This window comes from Danio rerio, chromosome 18, assembly GCF_049306965.1.
Source record: "Danio rerio strain Tuebingen ecotype United States chromosome 18, GRCz12tu, whole genome shotgun sequence".
Classification (NCBI taxonomy): domain Eukaryota; kingdom Metazoa; phylum Chordata; class Actinopteri; order Cypriniformes; family Danionidae; genus Danio; species Danio rerio.
The window spans coordinates 9,133,285-9,157,500 of NC_133193.1; the positions used below are offsets into that span (position 1 = coordinate 9,133,285).

The 24,216-nt window shown below is 37.3% G+C and overlaps 1 protein-coding gene across 19 annotated transcripts in view; it reads right to left on the minus strand.

Annotated features, from left to right (window-relative positions):
- shank3a (SH3 and multiple ankyrin repeat domains 3a) overlaps positions 1-24,216 on the minus strand; it is a 569,169-nt gene that overhangs the window by 298,413 nt on the left and 246,540 nt on the right. For all 19 annotated transcript variants that reach the window (XR_012394288.1, XR_012394287.1, XR_012394284.1 and 16 more), the window contains one exon: positions 4,144-4,347. Coding sequence is in view for 11 of the 19 variants with exons in the window: in XM_073930230.1 (XP_073786331.1) it covers positions 4,144-4,347 (204 nt within the window). In the remaining 8 variants the exon portion in view is untranslated. The remainder of the gene's footprint in view (positions 1-4,143; positions 4,348-24,216) is intronic.

Sequence of the window (24,216 nt, forward strand, 5' to 3'; positions counted from 1 at the left end):
TCATCAACATGATGTTGGTTTAAGATGTTGGCTCAACGTTGGATTTTGGTCACTTTCCAAAACAACCATAAATTAACCAAATATAAACATCTATAATGATGTTCCAGCTGGACGTTGTGTGGACATTACATTGTTGGACTTGGTCATTTTCTAAAACAACCTAAAATCAATGTCTATAATGATTTTACAGCTGGATGTTGTGGGGATGTTAGCATTATGACGTTTATCAGGCACTTTTAACACAACCTAAAATCAACCAAACATCAATGTTGTGATTGGACATCAAAATAGTGTTGTGCTTAGACGCTGGCTAGACATTGAATTTTGGTCACCTGATGTCACAACCTAAATCTAACCTAATATTAACATCTTATGACGTTGTGTGCCTGTTGGGTATTGTTCACCCTTTGGGTCAAAAATGAGCTGTAATTACTAAATCTCTATAATAAAGCAGCTAAATTTAGTTTTAATCCTTAAAATCTATTTTGCATGCAGAAACAGGGTCATCTTTTTTGTCAGTGAATGTTTAGATTTTTGCTCATCAGTACAGAGTATTTTATAAGTGTTTAACACTCGCTTTTGACAAAAGTAACGAGCAAATTTTCTGATGTTAAATGTACCTGCATACTTTATGCCATCCATCTGATGGATGGATGGATGGATGGATGGATGGATGGATGGAGGGATGGATGGATGGAGGAAAGGAGGGATGGAGGGAGGGATGGAAGGATGGATGGAACGATGGTTGGATGGATGGATGGAACAGCAGATAGATAGATAGATAGATAGATAGACAGACAGACAGACAGACAGACAGACAGACAGACAGACAGACAGACAGACAGACAGACAGACAGACAGACAGACAGACAGACAGACAGACAGACAGACAGACAGACAGACAGACAGACAGACAGACAGACAGATAGATAGATAGATAGATAGATAGATAGATAGATAGATAGATAGATAGATAGATAGATAGATAGATAGATAGATAGATAGATAGATAGATAGATAGATAGATAGATAGATAGATAGATCAAGTGGTTCCCAGGCAATCAGTACAATACAGAGGATTTATAGGTTGCATAAGTCTATAACAGAATCATACTGTAGATATTTGAAAGCTAATATAGATGTGTGTCTTTAACTGATGGCAAACAGGTCGAGATGATCATTCCTGCTTGTCATGGTTAATGGCACTTAGGAGACACTCATAATAAATTCAGTACAGCTCCAAATTCAGCAGAAAATGTCTAACTGTATAATGCCAATGATTTCTTTCTGTCATTTATCTGCTTTCAGCCATTTCTCAGAAGCCGACTCTTGTTTCCTCTCTCGCTCAAATGCTGCTTTCTTCACGGCTCCCAAAAGTCAAAATTGGATTGATAAATCAGGTGAAATGATAATCAGAGTATTCCTGACCGCACGGGATGACAGAAATGGAGGGAACAACAGAGATATACTGTACTCAGGACGGCAAGACGCCAAAATGAGATCTGCTGAACACACTGTTAGCAAGCCAAGCTTTTATTTTATTGTCGCGTATGTTGAGTGTCAAGGCCAGGGTGTGAATTATAACAGGATTTGGGGGGTATTACCCTCTTAGAAAGGATTGAAACATTTTATATTCTCAAATTTATATTCAAACATCAATACGCATAATGTACCGTTTCTTGCAGAGAACCAAATCTTCAAAATGCTTCAATAATGTACTGTATCAGGAACCATGGGTGTTAGTGTAATGTTGCTAGCATGTTTGATTTTTTTACTGCTAGTAGTTTTCTGGTTGTAGATGGTAATTTATGAATCATCAAATTCCACAGTTTCAGTAATACATAATCTTTAAAGGGATAGTTTACCCAAAAATGAAACCTCAGTCCTAATTTACTGTGCATTCACATCAAAAGCGGCAAGAGCATCAAAGTAGCTGGAAGTCATTCATTTTCAATGTGAGCCAGTGACGATAAGCGTCAAGCAGCGGTGAGGTGCATGTTCGCCGGTGTGGGCATTGAGGAGAGCTGATATCGAGTCAACTTTATGGTAATGAGCTGTGACACGGTTCGACGGCAACCAGTCAAAATGCAGACGTCCATTGCTTGAGAGTATTCCAGAGAATACATCATTACATTATACATCATTACATGAAGACAGAAATGACATTTTTGGGTGAATTATAACTTATAAATAGAGTATGTGACACTTTTAACGCCATTTGGAGCTGTCCATGTTGCTGTGAAGATTTGTGCGTTTGCCTTTATGCTTCTCTCCTGACCTTGAAAATATAATTTGATGAATCGTAGAAAAGCTTAATAAAGATCGTGTGTAGGGCCGAATCGAGACCGCAATCTTTTTTCAATTATTCGTGCAGCTCTAATCAGCATCTTGGATGTGTTGAAGTTGAATAAATAAAAATAATTCATTCATTGATTTTCCTTCGGCTTAGTCCCTTTATTAATCAGGGGTCGCCACAGCGGAATGAACTGCCAACTTATGCAGCATATGTTTTACACAGTGGATGACCTTCCAGCTGCAACCCAGTACAAGGAAACACCCATACGCTCATTCACACATTCAAACTATGGCCAAATTAGTTTATATAATTAATCTATAGCGCATGCCCTTGGACTGGTGGAAACCAGAGCACCTGGAGGAAACCCACGCCACTACGGGAAGAACATGCAAACTCCACACAGAAACGCCAACTAACCCAGCCAGGACTCGAACCAGCGACCTTCTTGCTGTGAGGCGAGAGTGCTAACCACTGAGCCACCATGTCGACCCAATAAAAATAATAAATCTTTGATTGAACTATACCTTCAGTATACAACTTTGTCAGATTGTATGACCTTTGTGAAGTTTATTTATAAAGAAATTTCGAGAGGATCACGTGCTTATGATTGTTCACACCTGTTCCAACTTTAGCTAACGACTGATTATCCTATCAGACGATCCTTAACTCACTATAAATAACCAGACTTTTCTCATCTCAATATCTTCGTCTTAAAGAAACCCCCCCACCCAACCCTCCTTTCCCTCCTTTCAAACAGGCGTCACGGTGGCCAGCGATTAGCGCTGTTGCCGCAGAGCAAGAATGCCCCTGGTTTAATTCCTTTCCAAACCAGACAGCATTTCTGTGCGGAGTTTGCTCGTTCTCCCCGTGGTCGCGTGGGTTTTCCCCGGGTCCTCCGGTTTCCTCCCACAGTTCAAAAACAAGCACTCTAAGCAATTAATCTAAATACTTTAGCTAAACTCTGAGTACACCTTTCAGCATCCATATCTGACACTTAGCTACAACAAGCAAGAGGGGGAGTCATCGAGATCTACCTGAGCTCAAACTCCCCTCTCGCCTTGCAACGGGAGGGAGCCCAGGGCTCGAGGATCTTATAAGCTCAGGGCTCTCTCCCAGGACAGCAAGCCAAACTAGCTTTATTATCAATCATCAGCTAAGTGTAAACTCTTGAAACTTGGTTTAAAACCAATATACGACATCTGATTTGAACATGGGAAAAGCAGTGATGCAGTAGGTAGTAATGTCGCCTCACAGCAAGAAGGTCGCTGGGTCGCTGGTTCAAGCCTCGGCTCAGTTGGCGTTTCTTTGTGGAGTTTGCATGTTCTCCCTGCATTCGCATGGGTTTCCTCTGGGTGCTCCGGTTTCCCCCACAGTCCAAAGACATGCGGTACAGGTGAATTGGGTAGGCTAAATTGTCCATAGTGTATGAGTGTGTGTGTGAATGTGTGTGTGGATGTTTCCCAGAGATGGGTTGCGGCTGGAAGAGCATCCGCTGTGTAAAAATGTCAATAAAATCAATTTTTGAAACTTTTTATCATCAAAAGTTGATTCAAAATCCTCAAAAAAGATGAATCGCAAAATATGGAAAGCTGTTAATTTACTGATATTTTTACAGTGCACATCAAGTCTGTTGTTATCACAAAAGAACCCCCCCTGAGGGTTTATTCTGCGATAACAACCAGCTGGATGTGCATTATTTAGCTTCCTTAATGAACCTGAACTAGCAACCTAGCAATGAATCCTGTGGCACGGCAATTTGTAACAAATCCTATCGAAATAAATCTCAGCAGAATTATTTTAAAAGCCACTAAATCATTCCTTCACACAGGTCAGAGAAGAGCTCTCACCTCCAGGTACGGGACAGGAGAGACTGCGGGAAGCGGGTATTCTTTCAGTGTGCGCTGCTCGTCTAGGAATTTGCCAGCTTTGCCGTTGTACGCAGGCAGAAAGAGTCCGTAGTTCAGCACATCCTTCAGGCTCTGGTTGAGTGTGCAGAGGATTCGCTGTTTAGACAACCAGATGGGCGACTCCACATTAAACTTCATGCATTTCTGCAGAGAAAACACAAAAAAACGAGTGTTATGAGTCAACCAAAGTTACCAGAGCTGCTTTAATTTCATCAAAAATACATTAGAATAAGCAAAACTGTGAAGTGCTAATGCAAATTAAAATAACATTTGTTTTAGAATATTTTAAAACGTAACTTTTTATTCGATTCAAACTGAATTTTTAGCATATTTCTCCAGTATCACATGACATTTAAGACTCACTCCAATAATCTAAATTTTCTAAATAGTTGTGGTCCTTAATATTTTTGTGGAAAATATAATGCACATTTTTTCATCAGAAATGTTATGATACACAGAAAGTCCACTTTCACTTTTTTCCCACATCCAGGAGAGTCATGGTAGGAAAGCTTACCACCCAGATGGCTGCAAACTCAGAATGAAATATGGAGGTGGATCAGAGATGGTTTGGGCTGACATATATTGGCATTCCATAGGCCCAATAATTGTGCTAGATGGGCACATTACTGTCAAGAACTATTGAACCATTCTCAAGGATCATGTGCACCCAATGATTCAAACAATATATTTTAAAAGTGGTGCATGTATCAGAATAATAATTCATCAATACACAGATCAAGACTCATTACAGATTGGTTTGAAGAACATGAAAGTAAAATTGATCAATGGTCTGCACAGTCACCAGATCTAAATATTATTGAGACACTTTGGGGTGTTTTAGAGGAACGAGTAAGGAAATGTTTTTCTGAGTATCACATATTGACCAGGACATTATTTGGCAAGAAGAATGGCTCAAAATCCTTCTGCCCACTGTGCAGGACTTGTATCTGTCATTCCCAAGATGAACTGATGCTATATTGGCCACAAAAGGAGGCCCTACAGCACAATAATGAATTATTGCATGGATTACAAAATATGGGAAAATGTTAATTAAATATACTGGCATTCCCTAGACCAAATACTTGTGCTAGATGGGCATGCAACTGCCAAGGACTACCGAACCATTCTGGAGGACCATGTGCAGCCAACTGGTCAAACAATGTGTCCTGAAGGTGGTGCCATGTATCAGAATGATAATGCACCAATACACACAGCAAGACTATTGACAGAGTGATTTAATGAACATGAAAGTAAAGTTTAATATCTCCCATGGCCTGCACAGTTACCAGATCTAAATATTATTGAGTCACTTTAGGGTGTTTTGGAGAAGCAAAAAAGGAAATGTTTTCCTGAGCATTACATAGTGACCTGGCCACTGTTCTGCAAGGAGAATGACTCAAAATCCCTGTGCTCACTGTGCAGGACTTGTATCTGTCATTCCCAAGATGCTGTATCAGCAGCAAAAAAAGGCCCTGCACCATACTAATGAATTATTGTGGTCTAAAACCAGGTGTTTTAGTTTCAATGTCCAAATCCTGTATATACCAGCCTTTTTTTCTTATCATTTAAAAATGTATGCTTCATATATAACAGATATTTTATTTATGTAAAATCCAAATATGAACTATGAAAGTCATGTTTATTATATACTATATTATATAATTAATAATACATGCTTTATATCAGGGGTGTCAAATCCAAACTTGGTTAGGGCCGCACACATTAAAAAAATATATATATTTATTGGAAAAAATGAAAGTGTACTAACTGTATAACATCTCTATATCACTTCATAAATCACATTTATCAAAATAGTAAAGTTTTACATTTAATTTGTGTCACATCAGGTTTTTATCTCTATCACAACACGAAATAAGGTCTCTAACCATTATAAGCATAAAACAGTACAGTAGGGTAGCATAGAACAGTAGTCTACTTTTAAAACAATTTCATATTCAGAAAAACTGATGATGAAACAAAATGCCAACAACTGATATATCACATTGTAACAAGCAACAGATGGTTTCTGATATTGTTTTATTGAACTTAGTCTTTTAGCTTTAAAAAGGCAACCTAATCATGAAATGATCCATGCCAAATGTCGATGCCTACAACTTTGAACTTGTGGATTTCAAACCTAGTATGGTGGTCTGTGAGGCGGTTTTTTTGACATTTTGCTAGTCCTAGAAATCAGGGGCGCAACTGCACATTTACTGATGGGTATGCGGCTTCAACTTTTGCGCGCCCCCCTTCAATCCAACTATATTTTAAAACAGGCAAGTGATAAAATGTGGAAAATATTTCAATCAATAAATTAAAGATATTTTTTCATAAAGATATCAATATGCTTCATACTATTTCAGTTGTGTTCAGAACTGCGAAACTGTATTTTTTGAAGTAGTAAAAGGTATAATTACATTAAGCATGTTAAGTCGCAAAGAAATGCATCTCATACCACCCCAAATTTCTTCTCAATTTAATTTTCCCTCACTAAATGATTATAGCACCTTGACTAGCCTTGCTTTTGGACTTTTTGTACTACATTTGTCAAAACAAAATGATAGACATGGGAGTCCTAAAGGGCAAAAGAACATTGCAATTACTTCTCACATGCATACTGTGAGAAGTGTTAGGTCTGTTTTTGCAAGAACAATTGACTGAAACTTCTAAAAGTGAAATAAAAAAGACTGTCAAATGTTTAGTGTACAAAAAAACAGAAACAAACTGTGTGAAATGTTCTATTTAATTGAAATGTTATAACTTTGTTTGTATCTACAATTAAAATAGTTTTGAGCTAAGAAGTTACCAAAAGGCCTGATGAATCAATATGATACATAATAAATTCATAAAAATATGTATATGGTATGAAAAATGGGGGGGGAGGGGTGGAATGATTTTTTAATTTAATAAAATACAATATTATACGCGCATAAAATGCTAAATAACATTTTTTAACAATATATATATATATATTATTTGAAACTTTTAATATGGATAATTTCAAAAATAGTTTTGGCAAAATGGCGCCCCCCATGTGTGGCGCCCCTATGCGCCGCATATACTGCATACCCCCTTTTTGCGCCACTGCTAGAAATATTTTGCCTTGTTTACATTTAGTGTAACGTTATGCTAACGTCAAAATTAGTAAGTATGGTAAAGCGCAACAGCACCACCTGCGTCTCAGTATTGTCATTGTCACAGACCTAATATTGAAAGTGAGCACGGGCCAGTTGAACTTCATTACCAAAACTTGTTGTCAGGCCTGATTAAATGTTTTGACGGGCCACATTTGGCCCGCAAGTCTTGTAATTGACACGTGATTTATATTGTCATTTTTCTATATGGGATAATTAATTTGAATGTGTAAATAAATAAGAATCATACTTGGATTACAAAATATGAATAAAATGTTAATTAAGAGACGTTTCTATGCAGCCAATAAGAGCTTTCTTGTACCAACTACACTATTTTTATGATAAAAATAATATTCTCTAAAGTTATTTTGCATGTGTTGTGAAAAAAAGCAAGAAGTTTTAACCTCTTGACAAAAATCTTTTGCCCCAAAATCAGCAAGGGAGATCTGCGAGTGAACCCACCGGCCAATCAAGCTGAGTGTCAATAAAAGCCTCTCACCCGCGTCTTTGTCCTCTACAGCATTTCTAATAACCCACGCCCCCCCCTGGCCTTTCCTCAGCGATGTGATTACCAGCAGACCACCGGCACAGGAGCCAGAGAGGCTTTCAGAGCTTTTGTTCAATTCTCCTCTCAGCAAATACAACATCAAATGCAGCTTTGAACTCTTGTCTGCTGCATTTATTTTACCAGAGAGCCCAGCATTAAGGAGACAAAGATGGGGAGGAAGGAGGACATCAGTCTGAAACACACACACACACACACACACACACACAGACACACATAAAAAGAAAAGTGTCTGCGAAACTTGTAATTGTGTGCAGAATATCCCTGAAGTTAAGCCTGCGTTTCGCTCTGTTTTTGCGGGGATAACAACAGCCTCCGCCGCGCTCGTTCCTCTTGATTTTCAATCTTAAGTTTCATCACTTTTTTTGTGTTTATCCTTGCTCATGTTGACAGGCGACTGGAGCAAATTCAGCTCCATTTAAACAGAGAATAAGAGGAAAACAGACCACTGCCGGACGACAACCCTCTATTCAGCATGCAGATGGAACTGACGCTTTAATGCAGTAATACAATAATCTCATGTAACTCTTGTATTCTTCTTCCTGACAAGAACGCAGAGAAACCACAAACGACTAACCTAAACATAATCAACAAAAGCGGAGGCAAAGTCCATTTTAATTTAGGTCCAGCTAAGTTTATAGTGAAAGTACTGTGTAATTTATATAGAACATACACTCACCGGTCACTTTATTAGGTACACCTGTCCACCTGCTTGCTATCGCAAATGTCTAATCAGTCAATCACATGCAACTCAAAGCATTTAGGCATATAGACATGATCAAGATGATCTGGTGCAGTTTAAACAGAGCATCAGAATGGGGAAGAAAGGTGATTTAAGCGACTTTGAATGTGACATGGTTGTTGGTGCCAGATGGGCTGGTCTGAGTTTTTCAGAAACTGCTGATCTACTGGGATTTTCACGCACAACCATTTCTAGGGTTTACAAAGAATGGCCCGAATAAGAGAAAATATGCCATTCTGTGGCAGTTCCATGGGCGCAAATGCCTTCCAGCTAATAGAAAGACAGTAACTCAAATAACCACTCGTTACAACTGAGGTATGCAGAAGAGCATCTCTGAACACACAACACATCCAACCGTGAGGCAGATGGGCTACACCAGCAGAAGCATGGATCCATCCTGCCTTGTATCAATTGTTCAGGCTGGTGGTGGTGGTGGTGGTGTAATGGTGTGAGGATTTTTTCTTGGCACACTTTGGGCCCTTTAGTACCAATTAAGCATTGAGTCAACGCCACAGAACTCAGGTATTTTTGCTCACCATGTCCATCCCTTTATGACACGGCGTACCCATCTTCTGAGGGCTACTTCCATCAGGATAACACACCATGTCATAAAACGCAAATCATCTCAGACCGGTTTCTTGAACATGACAATGAGTTGACTGTTCTCAAATGGCCTCCGCAGTCACCAGAGCTCAATCCAATAGAGCACCTTTGGGATGTGGCGGAATGAGAGATTCGCATCATGGATGTGCAGCCGATAAATCTGCAGCAACCGTGTGATGCTATCATGTCAATATGGAGCAAAATCTCTGAGGAATATTTCCATTACCTTGTTGAATCTATGACACAAAGGATTAAAGCAGTCCTAATGGCAAAAGCCAGTCCAACCCTAGTACTATTAATGTGTACCTAATAAAGTGGCCGGTGAGTGTATATACACATTTATTTGCTGTGTGTTACTTTAGTATTCGGAAACTATTTGAATAATTAAAAATTATGCTTCATATAACTAAATTGTTTTTTAAAAATAGTTTAATATAAAAAGTTTTCAGATATGCTTTTATATATATATTTTTAAGAAGTGTTTAGAACAGTATGCAAAAATGACAATGCTTTTAAAGTAGAAAGAAATGTTTTTACTTAAGTAGAAATGTCATCAGTAATTTACAGAGTTAAAAAATACATTCTCCTCTAACATAACTATGAATCATAAATCAGAAAAGAGAAACACTTTCACAATAGTCAGGCATTCTCTATCTAATAAATACTATAATATTTGAGTGTGTTAATTATTAATGATGCCATAATGGTTTTCATTTAGTATTAATTATTATGGATATTGATTTCATTCTCCTGTTTGCTTCTACATCACAGCCCAGAGATGTCACCAGGGAAGGGTTTTGGGACTGTGTCATAGTTCATTTTTAATTAGACAAGTCTGTGTTTATTGATATTTTCCGCCGCTGACTGAGCACTGCATTCTGGGACTCCCTGCATAGAATTGCCTTAGATTGCCTTAGCATTGATTTCTGGAACTAAAATAAGTGAGAAATAATATCGCCAACCAGACTACTGATTGAAACACCCTTCAGATCAAAAAAAGAAGATAATGTCTGAGTAGAGGGCTCAAAAGTTTTAGGACTCTGTTTAAACGATCTAGGCACAAAGTCTAAAGCGTATGGTGCAAAAGCATTAAGAGTATCTCCAAATCCGCTTTTGCTATTTTAAAGATGGAAAAACACGCTTTGCGCCCCGGTGCATGGTCAAACAGGGTTGTGCTTATTTTCGTAATGAGTTATGGGTGTGTTTTTGAGCACAACGTGCATTAAACCAATTAGAGTCTCATCTCCCATTCCCTTTAAGAGTGAGTTGCGTCAAGCGATAGCACATTTGCTATTTACATGGTGGCGCTTCACAAGAGAGAAAACAGTTAAACAATTCATCTGCAATGAGGATAAAGAATGAGCCTCCTCCAGTCGGCCTCTTTACTTTACTTTGTACTTTACTCCTTTACTTTTGTGAATAAGGAAACTGTGTTGTACATACTCCACTAAAGACATCCATTTGTTTACATATTTAATGTTGTTCATTAAGCACTAAGATTTGCTTCAAAACTATTTCTAAATTCAGTTCTAATTTCCAGCAAACGAATAAATGAAAAAATATTAAAGAAGTGTGGTCAAAAAACTGAGTTATACAAGCGTTTGGCGCATAACTAACAAACTTTGCGCTAGATTTTAGACCAGTTTTTAGTTGGTCAATGGCACAGTCTATTTCAGTTGCCTAAAATAACGTTGCGCAAACAATGCGCCTTAACGCACCTCCTGTTTAGGCCACCACACCCATGAGTCCACAAAATGGTGCAAATAGATTTGCCATCTAACCAACGAGGCACAAAACGAGAAAATTACAGTTGCGCTGGTTTGAAAATAGCAACAAATCGCGCCATACACATCTTGCGCCTTATTGCGCTGGGTCTATGATAGGGCCCATAGAGTTTTATGTAGTTCGAATTCACAAAATGTTTCCAAATTTCCTATTTGGGTGATCTTAGATAGCAGTGAATGGGAGGGTACCACAAATAAATATTCTTGAATTCCTATTTAGCTAAATAATTCCAATAAAAATCTCCTTGATACTATATCTTTACGATTACTTCACGATGAGACTGATAATGGCAGATAGAAAAACATCAGTGTGCGCACATCTAAGAAAATCTTAAAGGCAGGTGCTCAATCAAACCAAACACAATAGAAAAAGTGAAAATAATCAGTATACCGCCACTTTACCTCTCAAAAGACAATGTTTTTGGACAACGTTTGGACCGACAAGCTCTTCAGGTCATAATGGCAGCCAGAAGAGGGAACGACATCAAATGTACAGCCCATAAACGCTGCATTATTATATTTTTGTATATTTTAGATTTACATTTAGTCATATAGCAGACACTTATGTCTAAAGGAACTTTCAATTAAGGAGGCGTTCAGCAATTAAACAAAAAGAGGTAATAAATAAACTCAAATAAGTACTAGAAAAAATATGTAGAGAGAGAAGAGTGTTTCTACGGGTGATTTGTCAAGCCCACTCACCCATGTGAAGCCATAAATGTAGGTTTTTTAGCGATACAGAGTAATTTTAAGACTAGTGCAAATGTGCAAAACTGGTGCAAGTCTCAGTTAAAGTATCAGAGAAAAGAAAGAGTTTGTTTTCTACAGGTGGTTTGTCAAACCCACTCACCTGTGTGAGGCACACTGAGAATTGTATAACGTTAAAGTATAGCTCAATAAGCACACACACACACACAAACACACACACTATCCCATCTACATTGGCAGTACTTCTCCCACAATGCAGCAATGCTGATGCGATTCCCTGAACTCGTGGACTGATGCTGATAGTATTAGCCTGAGGAAATTCATAACAGGCATCTTTTGGCATCAGTTTAGGAGAGAGAGATTGTTAACAATGCATTGATTGAGCTGCATGCATACGGCAGCACACAATGCTTGGCTGGAAAACACTGTGGATCCGCTCAGCAGAGCTTTTGGGAAACAGGCTGGTTTTCTGCAGGTCTCTAGAGAAATGTGGAGTAGAGATATAAAGCACATCTGGAGAAAGAGACAGGGACAGTTCATCACTGTCAAACGTGATCGAAAAAATGAACATCAAGCGATAAGGGGAGTGATCTGAGCGAGATGCTGAATAAACTTACACTATTAGGAGATGATTCATCTAATGGTGAAGAAAAGACTGAATGTTCAATAAATTTCCATTTATATAGTGCTCAGCATAAACAAGTACACCCCATTTTGAAAATGAATATTTTTATCCATTTTGCAGTGAATATAGCCAATAGATTTTGATGTATTTTAACAAAACAGTTTTATTAAACAGTTATATCCATTAAAATAAGAGTTTGGTCAACGAACATCATTAGGGCTAAAAGGGTGTGCAGAAAAATTTCTTTTTTTTTTTTCTTAGATTAGTTCCAGTTTTAGCTTTGGTAGTAACTATCAAAAATGCATGTAAATGCATTTGCAAAAAAAAAAAAAAAAAATATATATATATATATATATATATATATATATATATATATATATATATATATATATATATATATATATATATATATATATATATATATATATATATATTATGGTTAAGCAACCTATAGAAAATATTAATTTAAAAGAGAGCTCTGTATAGGGTTTACTCATATAGTGGGAACTGTAAAGTGTATACAACAACTTTCTAAAATATTTCTAAATGCTTTTAGTTTTTTTTTTCAAACGAAAATGATTCTCAAGTTTCATTGAGTCCTGACTACAAGATAATAAAGGATCCACCCTATCCCCCACTCGTTTGCATTAAAATGTAAACACACAAATATATATATATACCCCCAAATTCTGTTTAACAGAGTGAATTTTTTTTCCAACACATTTCTAATCATAATAGTTTTAATATATCATTTATTATTATTGTTCTATATTAATCCTATTTTTTATTATTAAACAAATAATCAATTTTTCCCTGAAATGGTTTTAAAAAAAGTAAAAACTGCTTTTATTCTAGCCGAAATGAAACAAGAAAAAATATCAGACACACTGTGAAAATGTATTTGCTCTGTTAAACAGCATTGGGGAAATATATAAAAAAAGAAAAAAAATTATAAGGTGGGCTAATAGATTGTGACTTCAACCAGGTATGTGTGTGTGTGTGTATATATATATATATATATATATATATATATATATATATATATATATATATATATATATATATATATTATAGAAAATAGTGGCAAACTGAATGTGCTTTAAATGATCTGTGGGATAATTTGAGCTGAAGTTTCCACAGACATCAGAGACACTACACGCTGTTTAATGTGTCGTCATATGACCCCTTTAAAGGAATAATTCCCCCAAAGACTAAAGTTTACCATTTCCTCACCCTCAAGTGCTTTAAAAAATATTATTTATTTATTTATTTATTTATTTATTTATTTATTTATTTATTTATTTATTTATTTATTGTTTGTTTGTTTGTTTGTTTGTTTGTTTGTCTGTTTGTTTATTTATTTATTTGTTTGTTTGTTGCTAAACACAATATATTGATTATAATTTTGTCAATAAATAATATTTTATCAATATAAAATGTCAATAGCCACTGGTTTCTTAAATTCTTAAAAACATCAAAAAATACTTGCAAAAATAAATAAAAAAATTAATTAGCAGTTTTTCATATTTTGTTATTCAGGTTTTTATTTTTCCGTTTATTTATGCTTTTAAATTGCATTATGGAACCTTGATTTTATTCCAACAACTTTGAACCATGAAAAGTTTGAAAAAGTGACTTTTATTAACTTTTTTTTTTTTTTACTAATTTAAAGAGATATATCGTCTAGGATGCTGTTGTATATTACACTACAAAAACCTTGTAATAAACCACCAGTACATTTTCTGGTATTTTACAGAATTATTTCTCTATGTAATTTCTTATATATTATTTCAAACTACAATAATAATGACTTACTTTCTTAAACTGTAGAGTTGACTTTTCAACATCAAAAATCAACATAGCAGAGGTCAAGTCCCATAATGCATTTCACAAACATAAATAAAAAGAAAACACTTGTGAATCATAGAATATGGACACTGTTAATTAACAGATATTTTTACGATGAACTAAAACTTTAAGGACCACTGAAAACGATACGTTTCAGGGTTATAAAACTGTAATACCGTCAAAAAGTGCCTTCGCCAACTTAGCCTTAGCGTTCCCTCCTAAATAATTGAAATATTCAGCCAATCAGAATCCAATATTCAACAACCCCACTCTAACATTATTCCATGATTGGGCTTATAATAATTCATGTCCTGTAAACACACAACTTTTTAGTATGTTTTCTGTAGGCATTGGTGCATTAAGAATACTTTAATTCTAATTAAAGTCGCAAGCTTTCAACCGTGTGCTGTCACCGTGTCACCACATAAATTACGATCAAGAATTTCTCAGTAAACAATATCCAACAAAATCTGATCATCAGAGTTATTAAGAGTTTCAAAACGTCCACCGCAGTGTGGTGATTAATTTAAGTGATTAACTGCTGGTAATTAATGCTCTCCACAGCCCTTTGTGTAAGAATCAGCTCCTTGTAAACTTCTCTCCATTTCTGATTGCTTAAATTGTATTTATTTATTTATTTGGCATAAGATGCTGAAAGTAACAGTCATAATGTTCAATGTGTTCATATTTAATCCTACTTAATCCATTTTAGCAAAGACAACAAAAAGGAAAAGAAAACAGATCTCAAAATTCAGATTATAGAAGTAAAAAACCCATTCATTTTGTCTATAGATATATTGTTTTTTAAAAAAACTGATACAGTATATCTATAAATAAAGACCTGTTGTGACCTGAGGTTGCTTATTGATTATACAGTATATTAATGCAACCAAACAGCATGCATTAATGAATTTAGTTGTTTGTTAAATCATTAATAGACTACATTACCCACAAAATAAAATATTGACTATGATGTTCAACAAAGTTCAACGTTTTTTTTTTTTCTTTCTTTTTTGGTGAAGTTTTCTCATATTTTGTTTGATTCAAATCAAATAGTTTTTAAGATTGTGATTTCCCTCATCTTATAGCAAGCAGATCGCTGGTTTGTGTCCCGGCTGGGCAAGCATTCCATACTCCATTTCTGTATGGAGTTTTACAATTTAATTTTGTGGGGAAAATATCCAATAGCCGCACAATTATTATAATTGTAATCAATATCAAAATTATTGTACATATTGTAACTCTTTGAAACGTTCCGACTTCAGTTACAATGTATTAATCTATATGTGTATGTCCATAACTTTTTATCTTGTTTAATTATTTACATTTTTAAATGTTATTCTTTTTCATTACTTATTTAAAGGTTGTGTAAATGTAAAATAATTACACCTGTCCAACTGTTCATAAATGTAAATTTTTAATCAGCCAATCACATGGCAGCAACTCAATGCATTTAGACATGTACACATGGTCAAGACGATCTGCTGCAGTTCAAACTGAGCATCAAAATAGGGAAGAAAGTTGATTTAACCGTGATATGGTGCGAACCTATCATGTCAATATGGAGCAAAGTTTCGGAGGAATGTTTTCAGTATGTTGTTGAATCAATGCAACGATGGATTAAGGCAGTTCTAAAGGCAAAAGTTGGTCCAACCTGATACTAGTAAGGTGTACCTAATAAAGTGGCCAGTAAGTGTGTGTGTGCCAAAACAGCGACAAAAACCCATTTAGATATATATATTCAAATATATCTATACACCGTATTAAATATAAACCTGATAAAAACATCCTAAGCGAGTAGTTTGTCACTTTCGCCTAAATGGATCAACTATTTTTTTGACGTCACCGTCTACTTCAGTTTCTCATCAAATCTTCTGAACAAACAAATGCTCTCTAACATCTCTCATGCTCCGCCCTTCAAGATGCTTCTTATTCACTTTTCATTTGATCTCAACCACTTTCACTGGCATAGTTGTGATAAAAAACAAAACACTATTGGCCAATTTTTTTTTTTTTTAAAAGGGAGGAGCTATTCTATGTCCCGTCATGTCATCATGTTTCAATTGAGATTACATCAAACATTGAATGCTTTCATGATTTCAGTCTATATGGTACCATATTTCTTCTTTTATACCGCTCCTCTTTTCCTCTGACAGGTGCTGAAAATGAGCAGGCAGCCTCTTTGCTCTCTTAAACCACACGCGGGGTCTCCAGGGGTCCCGTCTAATGAGTAAGACTTGAAAAAGTCAAGTGAACAAACTCTGCAGTGCAGGTCATGTAGATTGGCTACTCCGCTATGAAACAGTCTTACTCAGCGAGGCTCTGAATAAAGACATTGCGGCATGAAGATCCTTCACACACACAAACACACACAGGCGAGAGCTTGTTGAGTGGAGAGGGTTTTAATTCAGCACAAACACTCGTCCGCCAATGAGCCGCAAACACCACAGAGGCCTGCTAACATGTTACGCATGCAATCGCAACACTATTAAATATTAAACTGCTACTGATAGACTGAGCAAAACACGTGACGGGAATGATTTTCTAATTTGTTTATGGCTGCACTAAAGATTCACAGCTATAAATGAAGTGAGGGCAGAAGATTTAAATCATAGCCGGTGTGTGCTTTGTGCATCCAGATGGAACAGAGCAGCACAATATTGAAAAAAAACTGAGATTATGATATTTTATTTTTCTACAATACACATTGCGATAGGAATATAATTTTATTAAATGACTTAAATGTGGCACAATGGCTCACCAAGGTTATAAAAGTTTTAGATTTTTCATTAGTTTAGACTTTTTGTTTTTAAATTCAGTTAGTTTTAATTAGTTTTTAGAGGCAGATTTACTAGTTTTTATTAGTTTTTATAACAATGAAAAAAAATTGCTTCGGTTTAGTTTAGTTTTTTTTTTTAAGTTTCAGTATTAGTATAGCTTTAAATAATCTAGCTCCTGTTTATCTAACCAACCTTCTGTCTCTCTACAATACAAGTGCTCTTTAAGATCTCAAAACTCAAGGTTTATGGTAGTACCTAGAATAGCAAAGTCGAGTAAAGGAGGTTGAGCCTTCTCATTTATGGCTCCTAAACTCTGGAATAGCCTTCCTGATAATGTCCAAGGCTCAGGCACACTCTCGCAGTTCAAAACTAGAATAAAGATCTATTTTTTTAGTAAACAGTGCATCGCTTAGGGGTATGATACATACATTCGGTTCTCGCAGGTTTTTGTATATCGTTTTTATACACTATGAACAGCAGCTACGCTAATTATTTCTTTATTTTCTATTTCCACCTGGGAATACTCATCCCGAGGCCCTTAGACTATGCAGTGCCACTGATGTGATCCAAGGCTAGTGACAAGATGATCCCAAGGTTTCCACAATCCTTGGAACTCCAGGTCATGGAGGAGTGGAGAGCATGAGACTGATTCCTGTGACGCTCCAGGGACAGATGAGTCTTCTCTGTGGTCCAGCAATCTCCAGCCTCCGGTGCCTAGACTGCAGCTCTGCACAAGACATTTGGCCATAGGAAAAATGGTCATGCCTAACTGAGCCTGGTTCTCTTGAGGTTTTTTAATTCTTCACTTTCGCCAATTGGTGAATTTTTTTTATTTGCTGCTGTCGCCCTAGCAAGCATAGTTCGGGATCTGTAGAGCTGTGCATTGATGGGTTTGCCCTTCAGTGTTTAGACTCTCAGCAGTAACTATTAAACCACACTGAACTGAGTAAAATTGAACTGAACTTAAACACTGAAAACTGAACTACACTGTTTCAATTTACAATGATCTTCTATGTGAAGCTTCTTTGACAAAATCTATATTGTAAAAGCACTATACAAATAAAGGTGAATTGAATTGAATGAAGTTTTAGTTTTTTTAAATAAGGACATTTGTTAGGTACGAGATTCTAAATCATCAGAATAAATATTGTATAATAAAAACTCAACCAAAGATAAGAACATTTTTTAAACGTATTCATAGGACACATAAACACTACAATCTACAACTAATGTTGGTTGTCAGGAAAGAAATTCATAAACGTTTATAACCCCTTCAGTCTTAGTAAACGGCTAGGTAATTTTCATTTTTTTGGCTGAACTGTCCCTAGAGAGAGGTAAAAGACACAAATGAATGATAAGCGCAATATCTAGAGACACCGAAAAATATGCTTCCACATAACACAGTCAAGCTGAACTGCGGTTTCATTTTGTCAGGCTGAACATGTTGAAGATGAAACACCTTCATCACCAGAGACAGAAAACAAGCTCGAGTTTACCTCATAATCTCTGTAAAGCTGAAATCAAGCTTTAAGAGCCACATCAAACATCTGCAGGATTCACACATGCATGTAAAAAGAAATCACAGTTCTCTCACAATTCAGCAAGAAGGATTTTAAGGACTCCACATGGAAAAACAACTGGTTTTTAGAGCAGAATTATTATTACGCTGCAAAAAATGCCTTTTGTCTTGCTTCTAGTCCAAATATCTACAAATTCTTACATAAAGAAGCAGTTTCTAAACAAGCAAAACATATCATCTTGTTTTAAGAAATAATGTGTCAAAATTAAGTAAGTTTTTCCCTAAAACAACAAAATAATCTGCCAATGGCGTAAACAAAATAATCTTACATCAAAAGAAAAAAAATTGCCACAGTGGAATGAACCGCCAACTTATCCAGCATATGTTTTCATGCAGTGGATGCCCTTCTAGCTGCAACCCATCTCTGGGGAACATCCATGCACACTCATTCTCACTCATACACTACAGATAATTTAACCTACCCAATTCACCTATACCACATGTCTTTGAACTGTGGGGTGAACCAGAGCACCCGGGGAAAACCAACGCAAACGCGAGGAGAACATGCAAACTCCACACAGAAACGCCAACTGACCCAGCTGAGGTTCGAACCAGCGACCTTCTTGCTGTGAGGCGACAGCACTACCTTCTGTGCTACCGCATCACCCTAAAGTCTTGTGACTCCCTCAAAAAGATCATGCAACTGCAGTACTAAAATCAGCATCACTTACACAAGAGCAGATTCTCAATATCAAATATGTGGAGGTTATTAAATGCTATCCAGATTGATTTCAGGTGTGAGAGGTAATTATAGTTTGCATGGGTGCAAAGCATGAAGGCATGATGGGATGTGTAGTCTGGGTGAATGGCTGGAATAGTGTATATATATATATATATGCGTGGCCATCAGCCTTTGCGGTCTGTTGTCACTACAGATCCAGTAATGCGGAAATGGAGTGTGCTCCTAGTAGTGGGGATGAAAAAGAGCTGGAAATGTTCGAACCTAAAGCAGGTGTTGTCGCCGCGTGCGTACTGATAGCGGTGTTGTCGCGCGCGTTCTGATCAGCTGTGTTGTCGCGCACGTACTGTAAAGCGGGGAGGGGGGGTTGAGCGCGCATACTCAAGAGCGGTGTTGTCGCGCGCCTACTGAAGGGCGGGACGGAGGGTGTGTCGTGTCGCGGGGGCACTTTCGATCATTTTGGAAGGGCATTTTCTATCCAAGACTAAAAAGGGCATGTGCACTGCACAGGTTGAGCCCTATGTGTGCACGTGCCTGCAAGTTGGGGAATACGACTAATAACAGTCATGGGGACTGCAGAAACACAGCACACTGTTCAGATTGATGCAGACATTGACTTGTACCGCAAAGAGACCTCTATCTCACTCATGGCTTGTCCTCTCAAGTGGGGGAAAGACAATGCACAACGTTACCCACTGCTGTCAACCTGGGCCAAGTCATATCTCTGTCCCAGAAACCTCAGTCCCAAATGAGAGGGTTTTTTTCTGTTGCAGGAGACATTGTAAATACCCAGAGATACCAGCTTTTACCAGATTATAGTTATATGATAATTTTCCTTAAAACCCATCTCTAAGTGAGTGAGTGATTAAATGTTGAATGTGATGAGTTTTCAACAATACTAAATTGAAACTTTATTTTTTTACATGGTTTAATAATTTTTTGTTATTAAAATTGAAGTTCCTGTTTCAAAGCTTACAGATAGATGGCTAATGTGTATGTCATTGACACTTTTGGCACTTTTTTGGAGTATTTTTTGGAGTATTTTATGTAGTTTTGTTTTTCCTGTAAATGATTCAATAAATACCGTATCGTGACATTCATACCGAGGTACTGTATTACCGTACCGTGAAATTCTGATACAGTTACATCCCTAATATATATATATATATATGTATATATATATATATATATATATATATATATATATATATATATATATATATATATATATATACATAATATAAAAAACTACCTAGTCCTGCTCATACATTTCAACAAATAAATACCTGGGTTTAATTTACCAATCATTAACATCTATGACAGTGATCAACGTCAGAATGATATATTGCTCTTTGTATAAAATGTAAACCTAAGGCTCATGCTAATAAGTTATGATAAAGTTTTATTCTGATCCATTTGACTGCCCATTCCAGTCGATTGACTTTTTTTTTTCTCTCTCTCTCTGTCACTAAACCCAAATCCTGAAACTGTGAGGAATATCTAAATATGCTAGCAGCAGAAGCCTATGTTCTAGTTAAAATGACGGAGGGACGCAGCAGATCGTCTCTCATTTTTGTATCTTCTGCCAGTTTAATTCTGTCAAACAGAGATAGTTTAACCAGTTTGCGGGATCTAATGTAAATGATGTGAGTTCAGGCACACTGTGAGCTGTTATAATGGCAGGACGGTGATCATTACTGATGACTGATTCTTAAAAAAGTAATCGTTTGGCTGGAAAATTGCTTTCAAGTTCTTAAGAGTTCAACCAAAAATCAACATTCAGCAGTATAATCTATGAAATATTCCGGCAATCACTGCACTGCACCAACACTGCAAATTAAGGCCAGATTCTATTTTTTTTACCCCTACTCCTTCACCATTGCCCTTAAAAAGACTGTAAGAGGGAAGGGCTTCAAATTTACCCCTTAAGGCTGATTTATACTTCTGCGTCAAACACCGGCGTATGCTACGGCGCTGACGCATAGCCCTTCGCCGTGGCCATCGCCGTCACTGACGTGCACCTTTTTAAAAAATGTAATTACACCTCGCAACGACGCATAGCGTAAGCTCTGTGATTGGTCGGCTTGGTAGCGCTGACGAGTCTGGGCGGGACCGAGAGCCGCGCGAATGGCGCGAGCGATTGTTTACAAGTGTGGAGTCCCGTGAAGGAGCTCCGGATGGAAAGTTTTGTTTTGTGTTTACCTCATAGTTAAAGTTGTTGCACGTCCGCCGGTTCCTGCCTCAAAATAAGCGAGTTTGAGCCACTTGTACATCCCGGAAGTGTTCAGGAAAAGCAAAAAAGCAGAGAAGAAACTCGACACAGAGGAACAGACCGACAGAGACAGCGTGCAGAAGTATAAATGCACAGCCACGCGTGTTGCCTGCGCCGTGAGTTACGCCGGTCACTTGACGCAGAAGTATAAATCAGGCTTAAGAAATGGGACAGTGCTACACAGTAACTGGGTATTGGAATGTCATCAAATGACAGATGTGAAACTATAATGTGCAACTACTATACATGAGTAATTATTAATTCAATCATTCATTTTCTTTTCGGTTTAGACCCTTTATTAATCAGGGGTCACCACAGCAGATAAACAAGCAATATATAAGTTTGACACCCAGTGGTTGAACTAGGTATTGCATTCCTGGATCACAACAAACACAAGCGCAATGTTGCCAAACTGAGGACCAACAGGAGCCAGCCTGACTATCGAGCCTAAATGCTGAATTAAGTCGTGTTCTATATAAAAACAATGGCACATGGTAGAAAAAATATTTTCGAAATTAAAAGGAGTTTCTAACCAAAACCTCAAGTTTCTATTTTAGAAACAACTTCTATTTCTTGAAGCTGAACAACAGAAAACTGACAATGATCACCTCAGGTACACCTCATGTGCTTTATTCAGTGTTAAATGCTAACAATGTGAGTTTAAATCAAACTCACCCCCACCGCTCTTCAGTACGCAACTCACCCCCACCACTCTTCAGGTACGTCGCGCGCAACTCACCCCACTGCTCTTTGGGTACATCGCACACACGCACCCCCATCGCTCTTCAGGTACGTCGCGCGCAACTCACCTCCATGCTCTTCAGGTACATCGCACACACGCCCCACCGCTCTTCAGATACATCGCACACACACGCCCCACCGCTCTTCAGATACATTGCATGCACCCGCCCCACCACTCTTCAGACACTGGTTGGTTTATTCTGGGATATTTCTGTACCCTTTGGTTTCTAGTGTGGTCCTAGAAAGTCTCTGTTTCAAAGCTATCTAGCCCTTTCACTTAGCCCTACACCTTCAAGCTAAAGAGAATTAGGACACCCCCACCCTTTCACCTGGAGTAAGGCGAAGTTGTAGAATTGGGCCTTATTGTAAAAAGCGCTGTAGATATAAAGATGAATTGAATAAATGATAAATTGAATTTAACATGATATTAATCTCATTGTCATTGTTTGTGAGACTGTCAGGTGTGCTGAAATATATCTGTAAAATCCCTATCATGTGTAAACCAGTTGAGTGCAGATCTTATGGATGTCAGCGTTACCTGATGTTGACAAGCTGTGAAAATTTCCACAAGGAAACAGGAGTGAAAGCAGAGAGTGAGAAGAACTCGTCCACACAACAATCAACGGCATGCTAACTTATTTATGTGACATGACAAATACAGCTCTGAGACACAGGTCACATCACTCAAGAGGACTTAAAAGTTTGACTGTGTGAAACTTTCTTGTGTTTTGAACACTCACACACAGTCAGAGAAGCATGATGGAGGGAGAAGCTCAGTTTGCACGGTGTGCTGCTTCTTTCTCAGCCTTAGTCTAGTTTAAAAACATCCTCACTTCTCTCTCTCTCTCTCTCTCTCTCTCTCTATTTTTCTCTCTGTGTCTCTCGGAACTGACAGACAGCTGTAGTCTTGTGTGTGATTGTGTATAATGTTTTCAAAAATAAAGATAGTTCTATGCATATACATACATAAAATATTTGAAATGGTTTGATTCTGATTTTTGTGGCATCCAGTGTTTCAGTATTATGGCAAAGCTATTTTTCATCCATTCATCCATCCATCCATCCCTTTATCTGACCATCTACTGATCTATTTAATTTCAGTATTCATTTATCCATCCATACAATGATCCAATCATCCATCCATCCATTATTTGTCCATCCCTCCCTCACTTCCTCACACCATCCATCTGTCTGTCTGTCTATCCAATCATTCATCCTTCCATCCATCCATCCACCCTTTCAAACATCCATCCAATCATTTATCCTACCCACTAGATCTATTTTATTTCAAGTCACTTCAGTATTCATCCATCCATCTATCCATCCAATTCTATCAATCATCCATCAATCCAATCATCCATTCATCCATCAAATAATCCACCCATCCATTCAACCAACCAACCAACCAAACATCCATCCGTCCGTCCATCCATCCATCCATCCATCCCACCATCCATCCATCCATCCATCCATCCATCCAACCATCTATCATCTCTGTATTTTCCCATCCTCTGATCTATTTAATTTCCATTTACTTTAGTATTCAACTATCCATCCATTCAACCAACCACCTATCTATCAATACATCAAATCATCCAACTAGCCATTAATTCAACCCACCAACCAACCAACCAACCAACCAACCAACCTACCTACTTATTCATCCATCCATCTATCCATCCAATCATATGTGCATCCATCCATAAATCAATCTATGTATCTTCCTACCCACTGGATCTATTTTATTTTAAGTCACTTCAGTATTCATCCATCCATCTGTCTATTCAATTCTATTAATCATCCATTTATCCAATCATCCATCCATCCATCAAATAATCCAACCATTCATTCATTCAATCAACCAACCGAACATCCATCCATCCATCCATCCTTCTGTCGTCCATCAATCCAACCATCTATCCATTCATTCAACCAAAACAGCAACCAAGCATA